General features: G+C 40.7%; 1 protein-coding gene across 1 annotated transcript in view; it reads right to left on the bottom strand.

Moving 5' to 3' along the window:
• LOC132149742 (uncharacterized) overlaps positions 1-18,332 on the bottom strand; it is a 34,909-nt gene that overhangs the window by 10,947 nt on the left and 5,630 nt on the right. Inside the window, exons 2-8 of the mRNA XM_059559148.1 lie at positions 17,207-17,398; positions 14,364-14,636; positions 11,716-11,789; positions 11,247-11,528; positions 8,782-9,204; positions 8,369-8,486; positions 2,943-3,215 (exon numbers count right to left, since the gene is read on the bottom strand). Of these exons, the coding sequence (XP_059415131.1) occupies positions 2,943-3,215; positions 8,369-8,486; positions 8,782-9,204; positions 11,247-11,528; positions 11,716-11,789; positions 14,364-14,636; positions 17,207-17,398 (1,635 nt within the window). The remainder of the gene's footprint in view (positions 1-2,942; positions 3,216-8,368; positions 8,487-8,781; positions 9,205-11,246; positions 11,529-11,715; positions 11,790-14,363; positions 14,637-17,206; positions 17,399-18,332) is intronic.

Below are 18,332 nucleotides of genomic sequence, written 5' to 3'. Positions count from 1 at the left end.
TGACATTAGCAAATATTAGTGATTTTTTGCAAACATTTTTTTGAGTAACATGACCGTTAATATGAACTCACAATTGAATGTAACCTAAAACAAACGTTTACTTTTCTTTAAAATCTTTATTTATGGCAAAAAAGCTTACATTTATGTGTCTTTTTGTTCGCTGTAGCAGCCATGTTGCAGAGATAACTCATACCCCTTCGTCTGAAGGGGTATGAATTGGCCCTTCCCCTTACCCCTACCCCTCCAGCCAAAAGAGAATCGAGACACCCCTACCCCTTCACGTGAATGCGCAAAATGGAGGGGTAGGGGAAAGGGGAAGGGCTAAGGGGTAGAATTGGGATTGGGCCTAAGAAGTCAAGATGGGCAGAGGATCACCAATTCCACCAATGCTGCGGCAAAAAAATATTAGAGAAATATCAGAAAGGAGTTTCTCAGAGAAAAATTGAGTTTGAAGTTATCATCATCTACAGTGCATAATATCATCCAAAGATTCAGAGAATCTGGAACAATCTCTGTGCGTAAGGGTCAAGACCGGAAAACCATACTGGATGCCTGTGAACTTCGGACCCTTAGACGGCACTGCATCACATACAGGAATGCTACTGTAATGGAAATCATAACATGGGCTCAGGAATACTTCCAGAATACATTGTCGTTGAACACAATCCACCATGCCATTCGCCATTGCCAGCTAAAATTATATAGGTCAAAAAAGAAGCCATATCTAAACATGATCCAGAAGCGCAGGCGTTTTCTCTGGGCCAAGGCTCCTTTAAAATGGACCGTGGCAAAGTGGAAAACTGTTCTGTGGTCAGACGAATCAAAATTTGAAGTTCTTTTTGGAAAACTGGGACGCCATGTCATCCGTGCTAAAGAGGACAAGGACAACCCAAGTTGTTATCAGCGCTCAGTTCAGAAGCCTGCATCTCTGATGGTATGGGGTTGCATTAGTGCGTGTGGCATGGTCAGCTTAGACATCTGGAAAGGCACCATCATTGCTGAAAGGTATATCCAAGTTCTAGAACAACATATGCTCCCATCCAGACGTCATCTCTTTCAGGGAAGACCTTGCATTTTTCAACATGACAATGCCAGACCACATACTGTATCCATTACAACATCATGGCTGCATAGAAGAAGGATCCGGGAACTGAAATGGCCAGCCTGCAGTCCAGGGCCCGGTTTCCCAAAATGTTCTTATCGCTATGTATTTCTTAACCTATACCTTAATATCTCTCTTAACGTTATGGCACGATTCCCGATACGTTCGTACGCTAAGTAAGTCACACTTCTGTAAGTCACACTTTCGTAAGGTTGGTCTGGACCATTCGTAAGCTCTCTCTTAGCATTGTTTGAGCTCAAGATGCTGTGCAGCAGTCTTTAGAAATCAGCGCAGAGCATTACAAGTCAAACCATGGTATGACAACAATGATTTTATGTTATGGAAATTTATGTTATGGACTAATAATAAAATATGTTTGCAATGGATACAGGCCTATTTATGAAGTTGACTTTATGTGGTATCAGAACTAATGTGGTAGTAATTAGCCTAGGCTATTTCGTAATGTCATTAAAGCTTTTAAATTGGCAATCACTTTTGATAATTAAAATCTGGCAAACAATTTGGCTCTAAATGGATAAGATCTATAAATTGGTAAGCATGGTGGTGTCCAGTAAGCGACCAACTATGGCAGCGATCCAACGTGTCCTTGTATTGATTCAAAGACGGTGCCGGCCACGGAGTCCATGTAAATTTTTTTATTCTGCAAAACTTAAGCCCTCTTGACATTTTGCCTAAGGTGGCTATATAAAAAAAAAATCGCCCCCCAAGACAACTCATTATGTACTTCCCTACATGCCCCTTTATTCATATATTTCCACTCCCTCACCCAGTTACACTAACACACACACACACACACACACACACGTACACACACACACACACAAATCGTACTGATATGTATGTTTTGTTGGTCTCTGAATTTGTGTTTTGCATTTAATTTGTTTTCTGTAAATATTGTAATTGTCTGTTTGCATAATAAAAAATAAATAAAAAAAGAAGAGGGGATGCATCACAAGCGGTAAACATGGCCTTGTCCCTACTTTTTTTTAGATGCGTTTATGTCATAAACGCATCTAAAATTTACATGCAATTTAAAATCAACTTATTTTTCCCTTAAAATTATAACTTTTCTCAGTTTAAACCTTTGATATGTCATCTATGTTGAATTCTGAACAAAATACTGATATTTGAAACTTCCACATTTTGCATTCTGTTTTTATTCACAATTTGTACAGTGTCCCAACTTTTTTGGAATCGGGTTTGTATTTTAGTTTCTGCACTTTTAGTGTTTGCTCATCTGCAATATGTCTATTAGTCTATAGACTATTAGTCTATTTCATACAGAGGTTAAATTGAGGTTTATAAAATGTCTTAAAGATGTTTAGGATTTAGAACGTATGTAAATCTGCTTTTTCTAGAAAAAATTATCAGATGTTTTTTGACGTCACACAGACAGTCATTTGATATCGGCTTGATTTGAGAAAAGGGTAAAGATTTTTATAGATTAAAATAAAAAAAATTAAAAATAAAAAAAACCTAGGTGGATTGTTATCAGTGCTTTGAGAGGTTAGTCATGCATAACATTAAAACCAGCCTCCCCAACACACTCGATCCATTGCAGTTTGCATACCAAAAAAACATTTGCGCAGGTACAACAGATTACACTTTTAAAATGGAAGACAGTGTCGATTGAATTGGTATCATTTTTGACCAGTAGGTGGTGCTGTGACTAAACTCGGTATCTACAGTATGCTCAAATAAATTGGCCTAGGAGGCCTATAACACATTAGAGAAGAATGTTAAATGTGTGTGTGTGTGTGTGTGTGTGTGTGTGTGTGTGTGTGTGTGTGTGTGTATATGAAGCGATGTTCAAACTCACCTGATACTGTCAGTGTAACTCCATCACTCATTAATGAGGAGCGTGATCCTCCTCTCTCTGCTCCATAACAGGAGTATTTAGCTGCATCAGACTCAGTAACAGGACTGAATTTGTGTTCCTGTAGTTCACTGGAGCTGTAGAATGCTCCGTCTTTATACCAGCTGTACAGCCAGCTAGTGACTCCTTCACCATCAATATCACATCTGAGAGTGACTGTATCTCCTCTGAATACACGTTGAGCAGGTTTAATGCTCACTTTGGGTTTCGGTGTTTCTGTACAATGACAACAAGTCACAATGAAAGTAATGTGCTAATTCAGAAATAAAAAGAATACACAGCTTTAATTAACTTCAGTGGTACTGGGTTAATAGTCTAGAGCAGTGCTTCCCAAACCTCTCCTGGAGGACCTGCAGCCCTGCACTTTTCATATGTCTCGTTAATCAGACTCATCCAATTTAATTCTTGCAGTCTCTACTAATGAGCTGATGAGTGTAACCAGTGGTGTGTTAAATAAGGGAGACATACAAAAGTTGCAGGGCAGGGGGCCCTCCAGGACAGGTTTGGGAAGCACTGGTTTAGAGCTTAATGTACTGTGTCACAACACCTACATCTATATCAGCAGTCAAAGAGACACAACATTCACCAAAGTTTACAGCAGTTTACAATAAAATTCAAAATGATGAAGAGGTTCTCACTGGATAAAGTGGTATGATTTCTGGCCAGAAGGTAATGCAGTCACCAAACAGAGTTTATTTTAACAGGAAAAGCATTGCTGAGATACGTCATGATTATGCATTCATTACCATGCAATTTGACAGTGCTTGCCAATATATAATTCATCTGAACCAAGATGTTTTCATCTCAGATTCACTCACCCTCAGTGTTTCCACAGTGGATTTTTGAAATCAGCACTAAAACACATAGAGAAAAACTTTACAACATTACAGTGTGTTTTTTCAATTATTATTATTATTATTAACTTACTTAATACAACTCAAAATAACTGCTTGTTAGCCACGCATATTTCATGTACTGACGTATGTCAAAGGGACTTTGCTTATGTTGCTTTGATATGTATGTGATGATTTTTGCTCACACAAGCACAACAGATTTAACTGTGTTGGCTGCTTCTGTTTGCACAATGTAATTTAGTTTTTATCTGTAATATGGCACAACATTTTGAGTATGATTTGTTTATGATGGTTTGTGTTTTGGATAGTTCACTACCCTGAGAGCACATATATCCTGATTTACTGTCTACATTTACATCTGCAAGATGTATTTTTGTTTTTGGATATTTAGTGTTTGCTCATTTGCAATAGGTCTCTTAGACATTTCATACAGATGTTAAATTGATGTTTAGAAAATGTCTGTAAGATGTTAATGATTTAGAATGTATGTAAATCTGCTTTTTCTAAAACATTTATCAAATGTTTTTTCCACAGCGGATGCTTCCCAGGATCAAGTGCTCTGTTGCAGACTTCTTAAATATTTACCTATGCAGTCTGGACAATAATACAGAAGTTCTAAGCGGCCATGCATTATAATTTTTTTCCTTCTCGTTTGCTCGTTATAACGACAGAATTTTCTCGTTATCTCGATATAACGAAAGTCGTTTTCTCGTTATAATGACTTCATTTTCTCGTTATCTCGACATAACGAAAGTCTTTTTTCTCGTTATAACAACTTAATTTTCTCTAAGAAGTTACAAAACTACGCCAGCAGGTAACACTATAGACCTGAATATAACTGATGGGGTGCAGTACACTATCCACTCTACTGTACGCAGACCTTCCTCGTGATCGCTACAATTTGTGCAGTCTTGTTCATTACTGACATTTAATTAATTCATAAATGTTAAATACTTGAATCAATATGATTATTTTGTGTATTAAGTTCTTGCTAAATGCATGAGTTTCACCAACGCATTTTGGGTCATAAAATAACTGCTTATCATAAACCAAGGTTGACGGTTGACTGTATTCTGTTTGCACCTATATCTTTATTTACGCGTCTTTGAGGCACATGATTAAGTAAATAATAAGCGGAGATGTTCTGTTTATCTACAGTAGGACGGGATTTAACGATGTAACCTTTCTGAGAGTCCACTAATCAGCATAATTCAACACAGCGTAAACCTTGACCTATTTTGATGTTTTTAAAATTTTTGGGAAGTTACATTTTTCATTTTCTGCATGACTAACAAAAATGACTGATGGATTGTTTTGGCAAAAGATCTACATTTATGCAATGTTTGTTCTTTGGTGACTAGCGTGACTAGAAATGTATTGAGTTACAATTACTCAATGTCAGCATGCTTGATTAGCCTACATGTAGAGTTACTACAAGTTACTAAAAATTGTACAGTAAGTAATTAAATAACTCAATAGGCCTACATTGTTACTTTGCGCCTCTGCCATGAAGGACCCATGTGTTCCCAGTTCAAAACCAACTTAGCATATAAATATGCCATGCAGGACCCATATATGCGTTCCCAGATCAAACCCATCCGGCCATCCCCACTCAGCCCATAAATATGCCAATCAGGACCCATATATGTGTTCTCAGTTCAAACCCATGCCCAGTTGGCCCATGCCTGTCCCTTATGGGGCCCATGTAATCAGCTCATATGGGCTTCCTATGTGGGACTCATACTACAAAATCTACATGGGACCCGCTGATTTCACCCAGCCAAAGCCTATGCCCACACAGTACCTGACAGGTAACGTTACATTACGACCGCTTCGCAAACAATATACATTCGCTTAAAGATTATTACAAAGATACACTCAGTGTTCTGTCATGTTAATGTTACTTAAAAATAATAGATTATAAATATATTTAGGAAGAGTTGCGCGTCTCACACACAAGCTGGCGTGAGCACCGAGAGAGAGAGAGAGAGAGAGAGAGAGAGAGAGAGAGAGAGTAGCGTAGCGTAGCCTACTCTATGTATCCATAAAGATGATGACACTGTCAGATGTAATCAGACATCAATAGTTTAGCAATCAATTGTGAAAATTTATAGTGAATGTAACAATATAGCTTAGAAAATATTAAGGTAACTTATTCGTGTAATTATGTTTTCTCTTGACATTATAGTTAATTTGTATGTACATTCATTCATACAAACCTATGTAATATTTAAGTGATAATTTTTTTTCTCCCTTTTCCATTCTCACATTTTAAACAATATACCATAAATTATTATTTTTTATTTTTTTACTTTAGTTTTAATCCATTAACATAATGTTTGCTTTCTCTATTTTGAGTATTGATTGTCATCTAGTCCTGATTGCAGAGTTAAGCTCCAGTCTCAATCCTATACTGCTGAAGCAGCTGATCGAGGTCTTCAGGATCACCACACATTTCAGACAGGTGTGTGGACAGACTGGAGATAAACTCTGCAGGATGCTGGTCCTCCAGGACATCACTGTTGTAAGTGATCAACCTAGCAGTCATCCTGCGTCTCTTCTCAATGGTGTCAAAATAAAAATACATTTTAAATTGTATTGATATATGCATTGTTTCACTGATATTCATTGATGTTTCCTCTTTTTCTCCATTTAGTTTGTGTCAGATGCAGATACAGAGTCACTAGGAACAGGTCACCTTATCATTTGTCATGTAAGTACACTTTAATTTATTTAAAGATGCATATTCATGCATCAAGGTAAAGTCATTAGTTAATTTTTAAAGCGCTATTTTTTTCCAAAAATGAAAGGTCTGTCATTTACTTATACCTGTATTACTTACTGTATTACAATAATAAGCTATTTTTATCTGTGACTCAGACATCCTCTTGGGATAAAGTCTCAAACCCAGCGAACAACGTAACGTTATGCCGCGTTTCCACTGCAGGAACTTTACCCAGGAACTAGGGACTTTGGCCTGGTACTCGGTGTGTTTCCACTGCAGGAACCAGGAACTAAATAAAGTTCCGGGTAAAAAAATGCCCCTCAGAAAGTCCCTGTTGGCAAGGTAGTACTTTTTCAAAGTTCCTGAACTTTCGGGGACGGGGCTTGGCGAGAGCTCAGTGATCATCTATCCGCCGAGAAGCAGCCTCACCTTGGCTAGACCTTCTGATATGCGCCGCTGGCTTTGATGTCTCTTTAGTGGTTAAACATAAAATATAATTTGTTTTGGGTAAATCTAACAGGTTATCTTTGGTCTGCATTCAATTTATCTATATGTTAAAATGAAAATAAAAAAGGCAAATGTATATAAATTTTCGTCATTGTAATGGCTGTATATATACGCACATATCCCTGAACTAAGTACATTTCTGCAGCTGTTATTGTGTTTAAATGAAAACGAAAGGAGGCAGTGGTATTTGATATCCTATTTCATTTTATTGTAAATATACAGAGAGGAAAATTGCAGTAGCCATGGTCTGACTGATGTTATCAAGTACGCTGCTGTTTGCAGAATTACCGGATTTGCGTCATCGTGGACATCAGACCCCCTGAGTCGAATGCGCAAAGTCTGAACTATCGAGGATGCACGTCCAAAATCCGCATACTTCGTATTGAGAAACGCGCGCAGACCTATGTCTTGCAATTTTCTAATCTTGCCGATAGTCGATACTAGAAATCAATTTTTTTTTATAATGGTGCTCTCATTATAACGTTATGTATATGACAGTAGTTATTAGTGTTCTGCATGTTTTATTGTTATTTAATGTTCTGCATTTTTGCATTCACCGTACCATGAATCGCTTTACTGCAGCGCGACTCAATCAAATGCATCTTATACGAGATAAATAATATATATACTATATATTTAACGGGCTGAAATGTTTTAAAATCACTTGTACCCTACCTGAGTGAAAGAAATCCAGTCTTTTACTCTGTCTGTGTCAATTTGAGTCTTGTTAAAGTTTTAAATCCCTGTCGCCAAGATAACACATCACACGCATATTGGATAAGGATATGAATGTGAGTCAACGTGTTTAGAACTGAAATATGAAAATGTTGTAAATTAATTATTTGTCTTTCATTCAGTTTTCCCTTAATCTCACTCTCAATCTCAATCAACCACTGCTTTCTCATTGTCTCATTTAGTCATTCACACTCTGTCACTCTCTGTGTATCTCTGCTATCAGTAAAGCATACATTTATTTATTATTAACATAAAAAAAAGTTCCACAAAAAAACTATAAGTGCCCTGGGAGACTTCCAGAGGAGGAAACTTTGACTTTTTAGGTTTATATAGTGCGCCTGCTCCGTTTCCAGGGCGATGCTGATGAGAGCTCAGGACACGTGTCACACACCCCTCCCTAAGCATCGTCCTGTTCCTTTGGAGAAGCGGGGAGATCGGGGGAGGGTGGGGAGTGGAGCCTGACAGACCTGCGAAAGCTGACCATAACCATTTGAAGTCCTGGAATGTTAGGAACCACCGTGTCTCCCTGGCATTGGTCTCCTAAGCACGGGCCATCCACTGCAGGGGAGCATGGTCCATTACCATGGTGAAGTGGCGGCCGAGGAGGTAATACCTGAGCTCCAGGACTGCCCACTTGATGGCCAATGCTTCCCTCTCCACCATGGCCTACCGTTGTTCCGCAGGGGTCAACTTTCGGCTTATGAACATCACCGGGTGTTCCTCACCATCGTGGCCCTGCGATAGGATGGCTCCCAACCTGGCGGTAGAATTCGGGGGCTCGGAGGACCTGTTCCGTTGTGAGGGCTGCTTTTATCTTGTGGTACGCTGCTTCCGTCTCGGGAGTCCATGGGACCTTCTCCGGCTGCCCCTTCCTGGTCAGGTCTGTCAGGGGAGAAGCTAAGGAGGAGAAGTTAGGGATAAAGCAGTGGTAGTACCCCGCCAGCCCCAAAAAGGCCCGTACCTGTGTCTTGGAGGTGGGCCGCGGCATGGAGAGGATAGCTGCCACCTTCTTCTCTTGAGGTTTAATAAGGCCGCGACCCACCTGATATCCCAAGTACTTAGCTTCGGCGATGGCCAGATGACACTTCCGGGGGTTGGCGGTCAAGCCAGCCCAGCGGAGTTCTGTTAGCACCCTCCGCAGCCGCTCCAGATGGTCCTCCCAGGTCTCCAAGTGGATAATGACGTCGTCGAGGTAGGCCGCCGCGTCGGCCTGATGCGGCCGGAGGAGGACGTCCATTAGCCGTTGGAAGGTGGCCGGGGCCCCTGTGTAGGCCGAAGGGAAGGACCATGGGCTGCGCGATGGTTCAATTACCCCTAACCTCAGCATCTCCTGTACCTCGTCTTCAATGGAGTGTCGCCGAGCCTCCAGGACATGGTAGGACCGCTGCCGGACGATAGTCAAAGTCAAAGTCACCTTTATTTATATAGCATTTTTAACAAAATACATTGCGTCAAAGCAACTGAACAACATTCATTAGGAAAACAGTGTCAATAATGCAAAAATGATAGTTAAGGGCAGTTCATCATTGAATTCAGTTATGTCATCTCTGTTCAATTAAATAGTGTCTGTGCATTTATTTGCAATTAAGTCAACGATATCGCTGTAGATGAAGTGTCCCCAACTAAGCAAGCCAGAGGCGACAGCGGCAAGGAACCGAAACTCCATCGGTGACAGAATGGAGAAAAAAACCTTGGGAGAAACCAGGCTCAGTTGGGGGGCCAGTTCTCCTCTGACCAGACGAAACCAGTAGTTCAATTCCAGGCTGCAGCAAAGTCAGATTGTGCAGAAGAATCATCTGTTTCCTGTGGTCTTGTCCTGGTGCTCCTCTGAGACAAGGTCTTTACAGGGGATCTGTATCTGGGGCTCTAGTTGTCCTGGTCTCCGATGTCTTTCAGGGATGTAGAGGTCCTTTCTAGGTGCTGATCCAGCATCTGGTCTGGATACGTACTGGATCCGGGTGACTGCAGTGACCCTCTGATCTGGATACAGACTGGATCTGGTGGCCACGGTGACCTCGGAACAAGAGAGAAACAGACAAATATTAGCGTAGATGCCATTCTTCTAATGATGTAGCAAGTACATAGGGTGTTATGGGAAGTGTTTCCGGTTCCGGTTTGTTATGTGTATGCCAGGTTAAAGAGATGGGTCTTTAATCTAGATTTAAACTGCAAGAGTGTGACTGCCTCCCGAACAATGTTAGGTAGGTTATTCCAGAGTTTAGGCGCCAAATAGGAAAAGGATCTGCCGCCCGCAGTTGATTTTGATATTCTAGGTATTATCAAATTGGCTGAGTTTTGAGAACGTAGCGGACGTAGAGGATTATAATGTAAAAGGAGCTCATTCAAATACTGAGGTGCTAAACCATTCAGGGCTTTATAGGTAATAATCAATATTTTAAAATCTATACGATGCTTGATAGGGAGCCAGTGCAGTGTTGACAGGACCGGGCTAATATGGTCATACTTCCTGGTTCTAGTAAGAACTATTGCTGCTGCATTTTGGACTAGCTGTAGTTTGTTTACTAAGCGTGCAGAACAACCACCCAATAAAGCATTACAATAATCTAACCTTGAGGTCATAAAAGCATGGATTAACATTTCTGCATTTGACATTGAGAGCATAGGCCGTAATTTAGATATATTTTTGAGATGGAAAAATGCAGTTAGAGACGTGGCTTTCTAAGGAAAGATTGCGATCAAATAGCAAACCTAGGTTCCTAACGGATGGCGAAGAATTGACAGAGCAACCATCAAGTCTTAGACAGTGTTCTAGGTTATTACAAGCGGAGTTTTTAGGTCCTATAATTAACACCTCTGTTTTTTCAGAATTTAGCAGTAAGAAATTACTTGTCATCCAGTTTTTTATATCGACTATGCAATCCATTAGTTTTTCAAATTGGTGTGTTTCACCGGGCTGCGAAGAAATATAGAGTTGAGTATCATCAGCATAACAGTGAAAGCTAACACCTTGTTTCCTGATGATATCTCCCAAGGGTAACATATAAAGCGTGAAGAGTAGCGGCCCTAGTACTGAGCCTTGAGGTACTCCATACTGCACTTGTGATCGATAGGATACATCTTCATTCACTGCTACGAACTGATGGCGGTCATATAAGTACGATTTAAACCATTCTAATGCACTTCCACTGATGCCAACAAAGTGTTCAAGTCTATGCAAAAGAATGTTGTGGTCAATTGTGTCAAACGCAGCACTAAGATCCAATAAAACTAATAGAGAGATACACCCACGATCAGATGATAAGAGCAGATCATTTGTAACTCTAAGGAGAGCAGTCTCAGTACTATGATACGGTCTAAATCCTGACTGGAAATCCTCACATATACCATTTTTCTCTAAGAAGGAATATAATTGTGAGGATACCTGCTTCTACCTGGTTGTCGCACACGGTACGTAACGGGGCCGACCTTTTCTGTGACTGTATAGGGACCTTGCCAGGTGGCCAAGGACTTGCAGGCGGCTGTGGGCACCAGCACCAGGACATGGTCTCCTCGCTGGAACTCCCGTGGTTGGGCCGCCCGGTTGTAATGCCGTTGCTGCGCCTGCTGCGCCTTGACGAGGTGCTTCCGGACGATGGGCATCGCTCGGTCGATCCGCTCCCTCATCTCACGCACATGCTCGATGGTAGTTCGGTGTACCGCCGGCGGTTGTTCCCAGGCCTCTCGTGCAATGTCGAGCAGACCGCAGAGCTGTCAGCCGAAGCGCAGTTCGAACGGTGTAAAACCGGTGGAGGCCAGAGGGATTTCTCTAACGCCGAAGAGCACATAGGGGAGCATCTGGTCCCAGTCCCGTTTATCTTCGGCCGCCATTCAGCGCAACATCTGCTTGAGGGTCTGATTAAAGCGCTCAACTAGCGCGTCGGTCTGGGGGTGGTACATCGTGGTGCGGAGCTGTTGGACCTTTAGCAGTTTGCAGACGTCCGTCATTATCTGGGACATGAAGGGGGTACCCTGGTAGAGTATCAAAGTAGAGTTTAGGAGAAGGACGGGGTGACTCACCATTCATGTAGCTGTCGGAGGCCGGCAGCACAGGATGTCATCGGGCTTTTCCTCCCCCATAACATTTCTGCCTGCGGCGCGTTTTTGGTGTGCACTGCGCAGGATGCCAGCCAAGGTCATCCTGGGGAGAGGGGTGCTTCCGTGGGCATGGGCTCATCCTGTGGGCCGGGAACCGCCGGCCTGCTCACCGGTCGCGGGGTGCCCTACAGTGTGCGCCGCTCCTGGACCACCCTTCGGGGAAATGGCGGCGCTCTCTCCCCTACCTCTGCCAGCTCTATGGCCTTGACGAGTTCATCCATGTTGGCCGGGTTCCGCATACCGGAGGCCTGATGTAGCAGGCGGGAAAGGGCAGGTAGGTGGCGGTCGAACACAACGCGCTCCGCTATCTGGTGTACAGTGGGACCCCCGGCCAGCAACCAGTGTTGGGCCAGACGGGAGAGGCTAGTGGGTTAATTCCTCGCAGGAAGTGCTTTGTTCCGGGGGAAGCGTGAAGTACGCTCGCTGAGCCTCTCCCGTGAGCAGTGGGGCAACGATGCATGCACATTCCTCCTTGGGTCTCAAACATCTGGAGATACATCGTCACGTCATTGTGTGCTGTCATCCTGGGCAGTAGCTCGGTTGCCTGGACACGGGGGTCAGGTAGCGGAGTTCGCAGGGCTGTGGCGAGACGGAGAGCAGCCAACTCACGTTTGGTTTCCCCCTGCTGGGAGGCCATATGCTCCATGATTTGCTGCTGGCGGATGCTCATCTAGGTGAGGTGCTCCAACAGCTCTTCCATCGTTGGGGGAGGAGCGCCACCTGGGGAACCAGAGAGAATACGTGAGGCCTGGAGCTTAAAAAAAATAAACTAGTCCAATTGTAGAATGCCGCGTGGGAAGGGGTCGTCGGTGTCCTCTTCACTGTCCTGCCCGCATTCTCCACCAGTGTGGGGGGGTGAAGTAGGACACGACTCGAGGATTAAGGTAAGTTCCCCGAAGGGTGGATTTTATTTGAAGAAAGGGTGGTGAAAGGTGTTGTCATGAGGCGGTTTAGTGCTCGGTGCTCGGCTTCTTTGCTATGGCTCCCCACTGTGCACACATACAGCCCACACTGTACCCACACTCTCCCCACTGTGCCCACACCCAGCCCACACTGTACACACACTCTCCCCACGGTGCCCACACCCAGCCCACACTGTACCCACACTCTGCCCACTGTACCCACACCCAGCCCACACTGTACCCACAATCTCCCCACTGTGCACACACATTTTTTGACCGCAATGGGCCCAAAGGGGCATGTTTGCTGGTTTGATGATAAATGTGATGTATATGTAAAGTGCATAGGCTAATTTAATTCGTTCTATAATGTTGTAATCGTTTTTTTCTGCACAAACACATACACTGCACATGAAGGCTCTTTTCAAACAGAAGCTTGTAACACACATAATATCTGCCACAGCATATAATGACTACTAAAAATTACAAAAATTATATATAATTTTATTTCAAATAAAGGGAAAATTAAAAGTGAGTTTAATCCAAGTAGCTCTAAAAGGTCTTAGAACAGTTCTGCATCCTTCTGAAGGCGCTCCGTCTGTGTTTGCGGTGTTTCCATTTAAACATGTTAATTACAAAAACAAAACGTCTGGTGTACTGTCTCTTGAAAAATCAACAGTGATTGATCAGCCTTTATTTATGTATTGTAGACGTTATTACCTATAGGCGAAGCAAAATTTGCTGAAATATAGGCTACAGTATGAACGCCTGCATGGTTGTCCATCAGATGCCTGTCAAAGTTGAGTTTGTTACTATAGCAACAGTAAAACTGCCATGTCCTTATAACGAGAAAACAAACTTTCGTTATGTCGAGATAACGAGAAAAGTAAGTCGTTATAACGAGAAAAAGACTTTCGTTATGTCGAGATTATGAGAAAATTAAGTCGTTTTAACGAGAAAATAAGAAGGAAAAAAATTATAATGCATGGCCGCTTACAACTTCCGTATTATTACCCAGACTGCATATGTCTATTAGACATTTCATACAGAGGTTAAATTGATGTTTATAAAATGTCTTGAAGATGTTTAGGATTTAGAACGTATGTAAATCTGCTTTTTCTAAAAAAAATTATCAGATGTTTTTTGACGTAACACAGACAGTCATTTGAGATCGGCTCAATTTGAGAAAAGGCTAAAGATTTTATTAGATTAAAATAAAAAAATAAAATAAATAAAATAAAAACACTAGGTGGATTGTTATCAGTGCTTTGAGAGGTTAGTCATGCATAACATCAAAACCAGCCTCCCCGACACACTCGATTCACTGCAGTTTGCATACCAATTATATTTTGCGCAGGTATATCAGATTACACTTTTAAAATGGAAGATAGTGTCGAATGAATTGGTTTCTTTTTTGACCAGTAGGTGGTGCTGTGACTAAACCCGGTATCTACAGTATGCTCAAATAAATTGGCCTAGGAGGCCTACAACACATTAAAGAAGCATGTTAAATGTGTGTGTGTGTGTGTGAAGCAATGCTCAAACTCACCTGATACTGTCAGTGTAACTCCATCACTCATGAATGAGGTGCGTGAGCCTCCTCTCTCTGCTCCATAACAGGAGTATTTAGCTGCATCAGACTCAGTAACAGGACTGAATTTGTGTTCCTGTAGTTCACTGGAGCTGTAGAATGCTCCGTCTTTATACCAGCTGTACAGCCAGCTAGTGACTCCTTCACCATCAATGTCACATCTGAGAATGACTGTATCTCCTCTGAATACACGTTGAGCAGGTTTAATGCTCACTTTGGCATTTGGTGTCTCTGTACAATGACAACAAGTCACAATGAAAAGAATGTGCTAATTCAGAAGTAAAAATAATAAAATACGCAGCTTTAATTAACTTCAGTGGTACTGGGTTTATAGTCTAGAGCAGTGCTTCCCAAACCTCTCCTGGAGGACCTACAGCCCTGCACTTTTCATATGTCTCGTTAATCAGACTCATCCAATTTAATTCTTGCAGTCTCTACTAATGAGCTGATGAGTGTAACCAGTGGTGTGTTAAATAAGGGAGACATACAAAAGTTGCAGGGCAGGGGGGCCTCCAGGATAGGTTTGGGAAGCACTGGTTTAGAGCTTAATGTACTGTGTCACAACACCTACATCTATATCAGCAGTGAAAGAGACACAACATTCCCCAAAGTTTACAGCAGTTTACAATAAAATTCAAAATGATGAAGAGGTTCTCACTGGATAAAGTGGTATGATTTCTGGCCAGAAGGTAAGGCAGTCACCAAACAGAGTTTATTTTAACAGGAAAAAGCATTGCTGAGATACGTCATGACTATGCATTCATTACCATGCAATTTAGACAGTGCTTGCCAATATATAATTCATTTGACCAAGATGTTTTTTTGTTATTGTTTTTTTTTCTTAGCAAAATGAGTCTTATCATGATTACTAATAGGCTATTATATTGTAACAGTGTAGAATCATATATGTGTGTATATATATATATATATATAACCATATTGTTAAACATATTGATGATAAGTGTGATGTATATATAAGGGCATAGGCTAATATATATATATATATATATATATATATATATATATATATATATATATAACCATATTGTTAAACATATTGATGATAAGTGTGATGTATATATAAGGGCATAGGCTAATTTAAATCAGTTTTGTTCTATAATGTTGTAATTTTTTTTTTCTGCACACACACATACACTGCACATGAAGGCTCTTTTCAAACAGAAGCTTGTAATGCACATAATATCTGCCACAGCACATAATGACTACTAAAAATTACACAAATTATATATAATTTTATTTCAAATAAAGGGAAAATTAAAAGTGAGTTTAATCAAGCAGCTCTAAAAGGTCTTAGAAAAGTTCTGCATCCTTCTGAAGGCACTCCGTCTGTGTTTGCGGTGTTTCCATTTAAACATGTTAATTAAAAAAAAAAACGTCTGGTGTACTGTCTCTGGAAAAATCAACAGTGATTGATCAGCCTTTATTTATGTATTGTAGACGTTATTACCTATAGACGAAGCAAAATTTGCTGAAATATATGCTACAGTATGAACGCCTGCATGGTTGTCCATCAGATGCCTGTCAAAGTTGAGTTTGTTACTATAGCAACAGTATAATTGACATGTCCTTATAACGAGAAAAGTAACTTTCGTTATGTCGAGATAACGAGAAAATTAAGTCATTATAACGAGAAAACGACTTTCGTTATGTCGAGATTATGAGAAAATTAAGTCGTTATAACAAGAAAATAAGAAGGAAAAAAATTATAATGCATGGCTGCTTACAACTTCTGTATTATTGCCTAGACTGCAAATGTCTATTAGACATTTCATACAGAGGTTACATTGATGTTTATAAAATGTCTTGAAGATGTTTAGGATTTAGAACGTATGTAAATCTGCTTTTTCTAAAAAAAAATATCAGATGTTTTTTGATGTCACACAGACAGTCATTTGAGATCGGCTCAATTTGAGAAAAGGGTAAAGATTTTAGTAGATTAAAAAAAAAAAACACTAGGTGGATTGTTATCAGTGCTTTGAGAGGTTAGTCATGCATAACATCAAAACCAGCCTCCCCAACACACTCGATCCACTCCAGTTTGCATACCAATTCAATTTTGCGCAGGTACAACAGATTACACTTTTAAAATGGAAGACAGTGTCGAATGAATTGGTTACATTTTTGACCAGTAGGTGGTGCTGTGACTAAACCGGTATCTACAGTATGCTCAAATAAATTGGCCTAGGAGGCCTACAACACATTAAAGAAGCATGTTAAAGGGATACTCCACCGTGTTTTTATATTAAACTATGTTTTTCCCTTAACTAAGACGAGTTAATACATACCTCTCTCGTCTCAGTGCGTGCACTCAATCGCTTTGGCGCGCGGTGACACTTTGAAAGCACTTAGCTTAGCCCATTCATTCAATATGGGCCAAGCAGAGAAGCTACCAATCACCTCCACGTTTTCCCTATTTAAATACAGTTACTCGCATAGTGTAACTCGACCTAGGACGGTAACACAAAACAAAACTTTGCGCTTTTCTAAGCGTGTAAAATGGATAACTATATTGTATGGCGGAATACCATGGCAAGTGCTTGTAAGCTCTTCGTCTTGGCGCAGTAATATCTATGCACGCACTGAGACGAGAGAGGTATGTATCAACTCGTCTTAGGTAAGGGAAAAACATAGTTTAATATGAAAACACGGTGGATTATACCTTTAAATGTGTGTGTGTATGAAGCAATGTACAAACTCACCTGATACTGTCAGTGTAACTCCATCACTCATTAATGAGGAGCGTGATCCTCCTCTCTCTGCTCCATAACAGGAGTATTTACCTGCATCGGACTCAGTAACAGGACTGAATGTGTGTTCCTGTAGTTCACTGGAGCTGTAGAATGCACCGTCTTTATACCAGCTGTACAGCCAGCTAGTGACTCCTTCACCATCAATATCACATCTGAGAGTGACTGTATCTCCTCTGAGTACACGTTGAGCAGGTTTAATGCTCACTTTGGCATTTGGTGTCTCTGTACAATCACAACAATGAAAAGAATGTGCTAATTCAGAAGTAAAAATAATAAAATACACAGCTTTAATTAACTTCAGTGTTACTGGGTTAATAGTCTAGAGCAGTGCTTCCCAAACCTCTCCTGGAGGACCTGCAGCCCTGCACTTTTCATATGTCTCGTTAATCAGACTCATCCAATTTAATTCTTGCAGTCTCTACTAATGAGCTGATGAGTGGAATCAGTGGTGTGTTAAATAAGTGAGACATACAAAAGTTGCAGGGCAGGGGGGCCTCCAGGACAGGTTTGGGAAGCACTGGTTTAGAGCTTAATGTACTGTGTCACAACACCTACATCTATATCAGCAGTCAAAAAGACACAACATTCACCAAAGTTTACAGCAGTTTACAATAAAATTCAAAATGATGAAGAGGTTCTCACTGGATAAAGTGGTATGATTTCTGACCAGAAGGGAATGCAGTCAACAAACAGAGTTTATTTTAACAGGAAAAAGCATTGCTGAGATACGTCATGACCATGCAATTTGACAGTGCTTGCCAATATATAAATCATTTGAACAAAGATGTTTTTTTGTTTCTTTTAAGCAAAACAAGTCTTATTATGATTACTAATAGCCTATTATATTGTAACAGTGTAGAATCACATACAGTATATATATATATATAGATAGATAGATAGATAGATAGATAGATAGATAGATAGATAGATAGATAGATAGATAGATAGATAGATAGATAGATAGTTAAATTCACTCACCCTCAGTGTTTCCAAAGTGAATGTTTGAAATCAGCACTAAAAACACACACACAAAAAAGCTCATTACAATGTGATTTGTCAATTATTATTATTATTATTAACTTTCTTATTACAACTCAAAATAATGGGATGATTTTTGCCACACTGCTTGTTAGCCACGCATATTTCATGTACTGAC

This window comes from Carassius carassius, chromosome 9 (assembly GCF_963082965.1).
Source record: "Carassius carassius chromosome 9, fCarCar2.1, whole genome shotgun sequence".
Lineage (NCBI taxonomy): Eukaryota > Metazoa > Chordata > Actinopteri > Cypriniformes > Cyprinidae > Carassius > Carassius carassius.
This window is presented reverse-complemented; position numbering and strand designations above follow the sequence as displayed.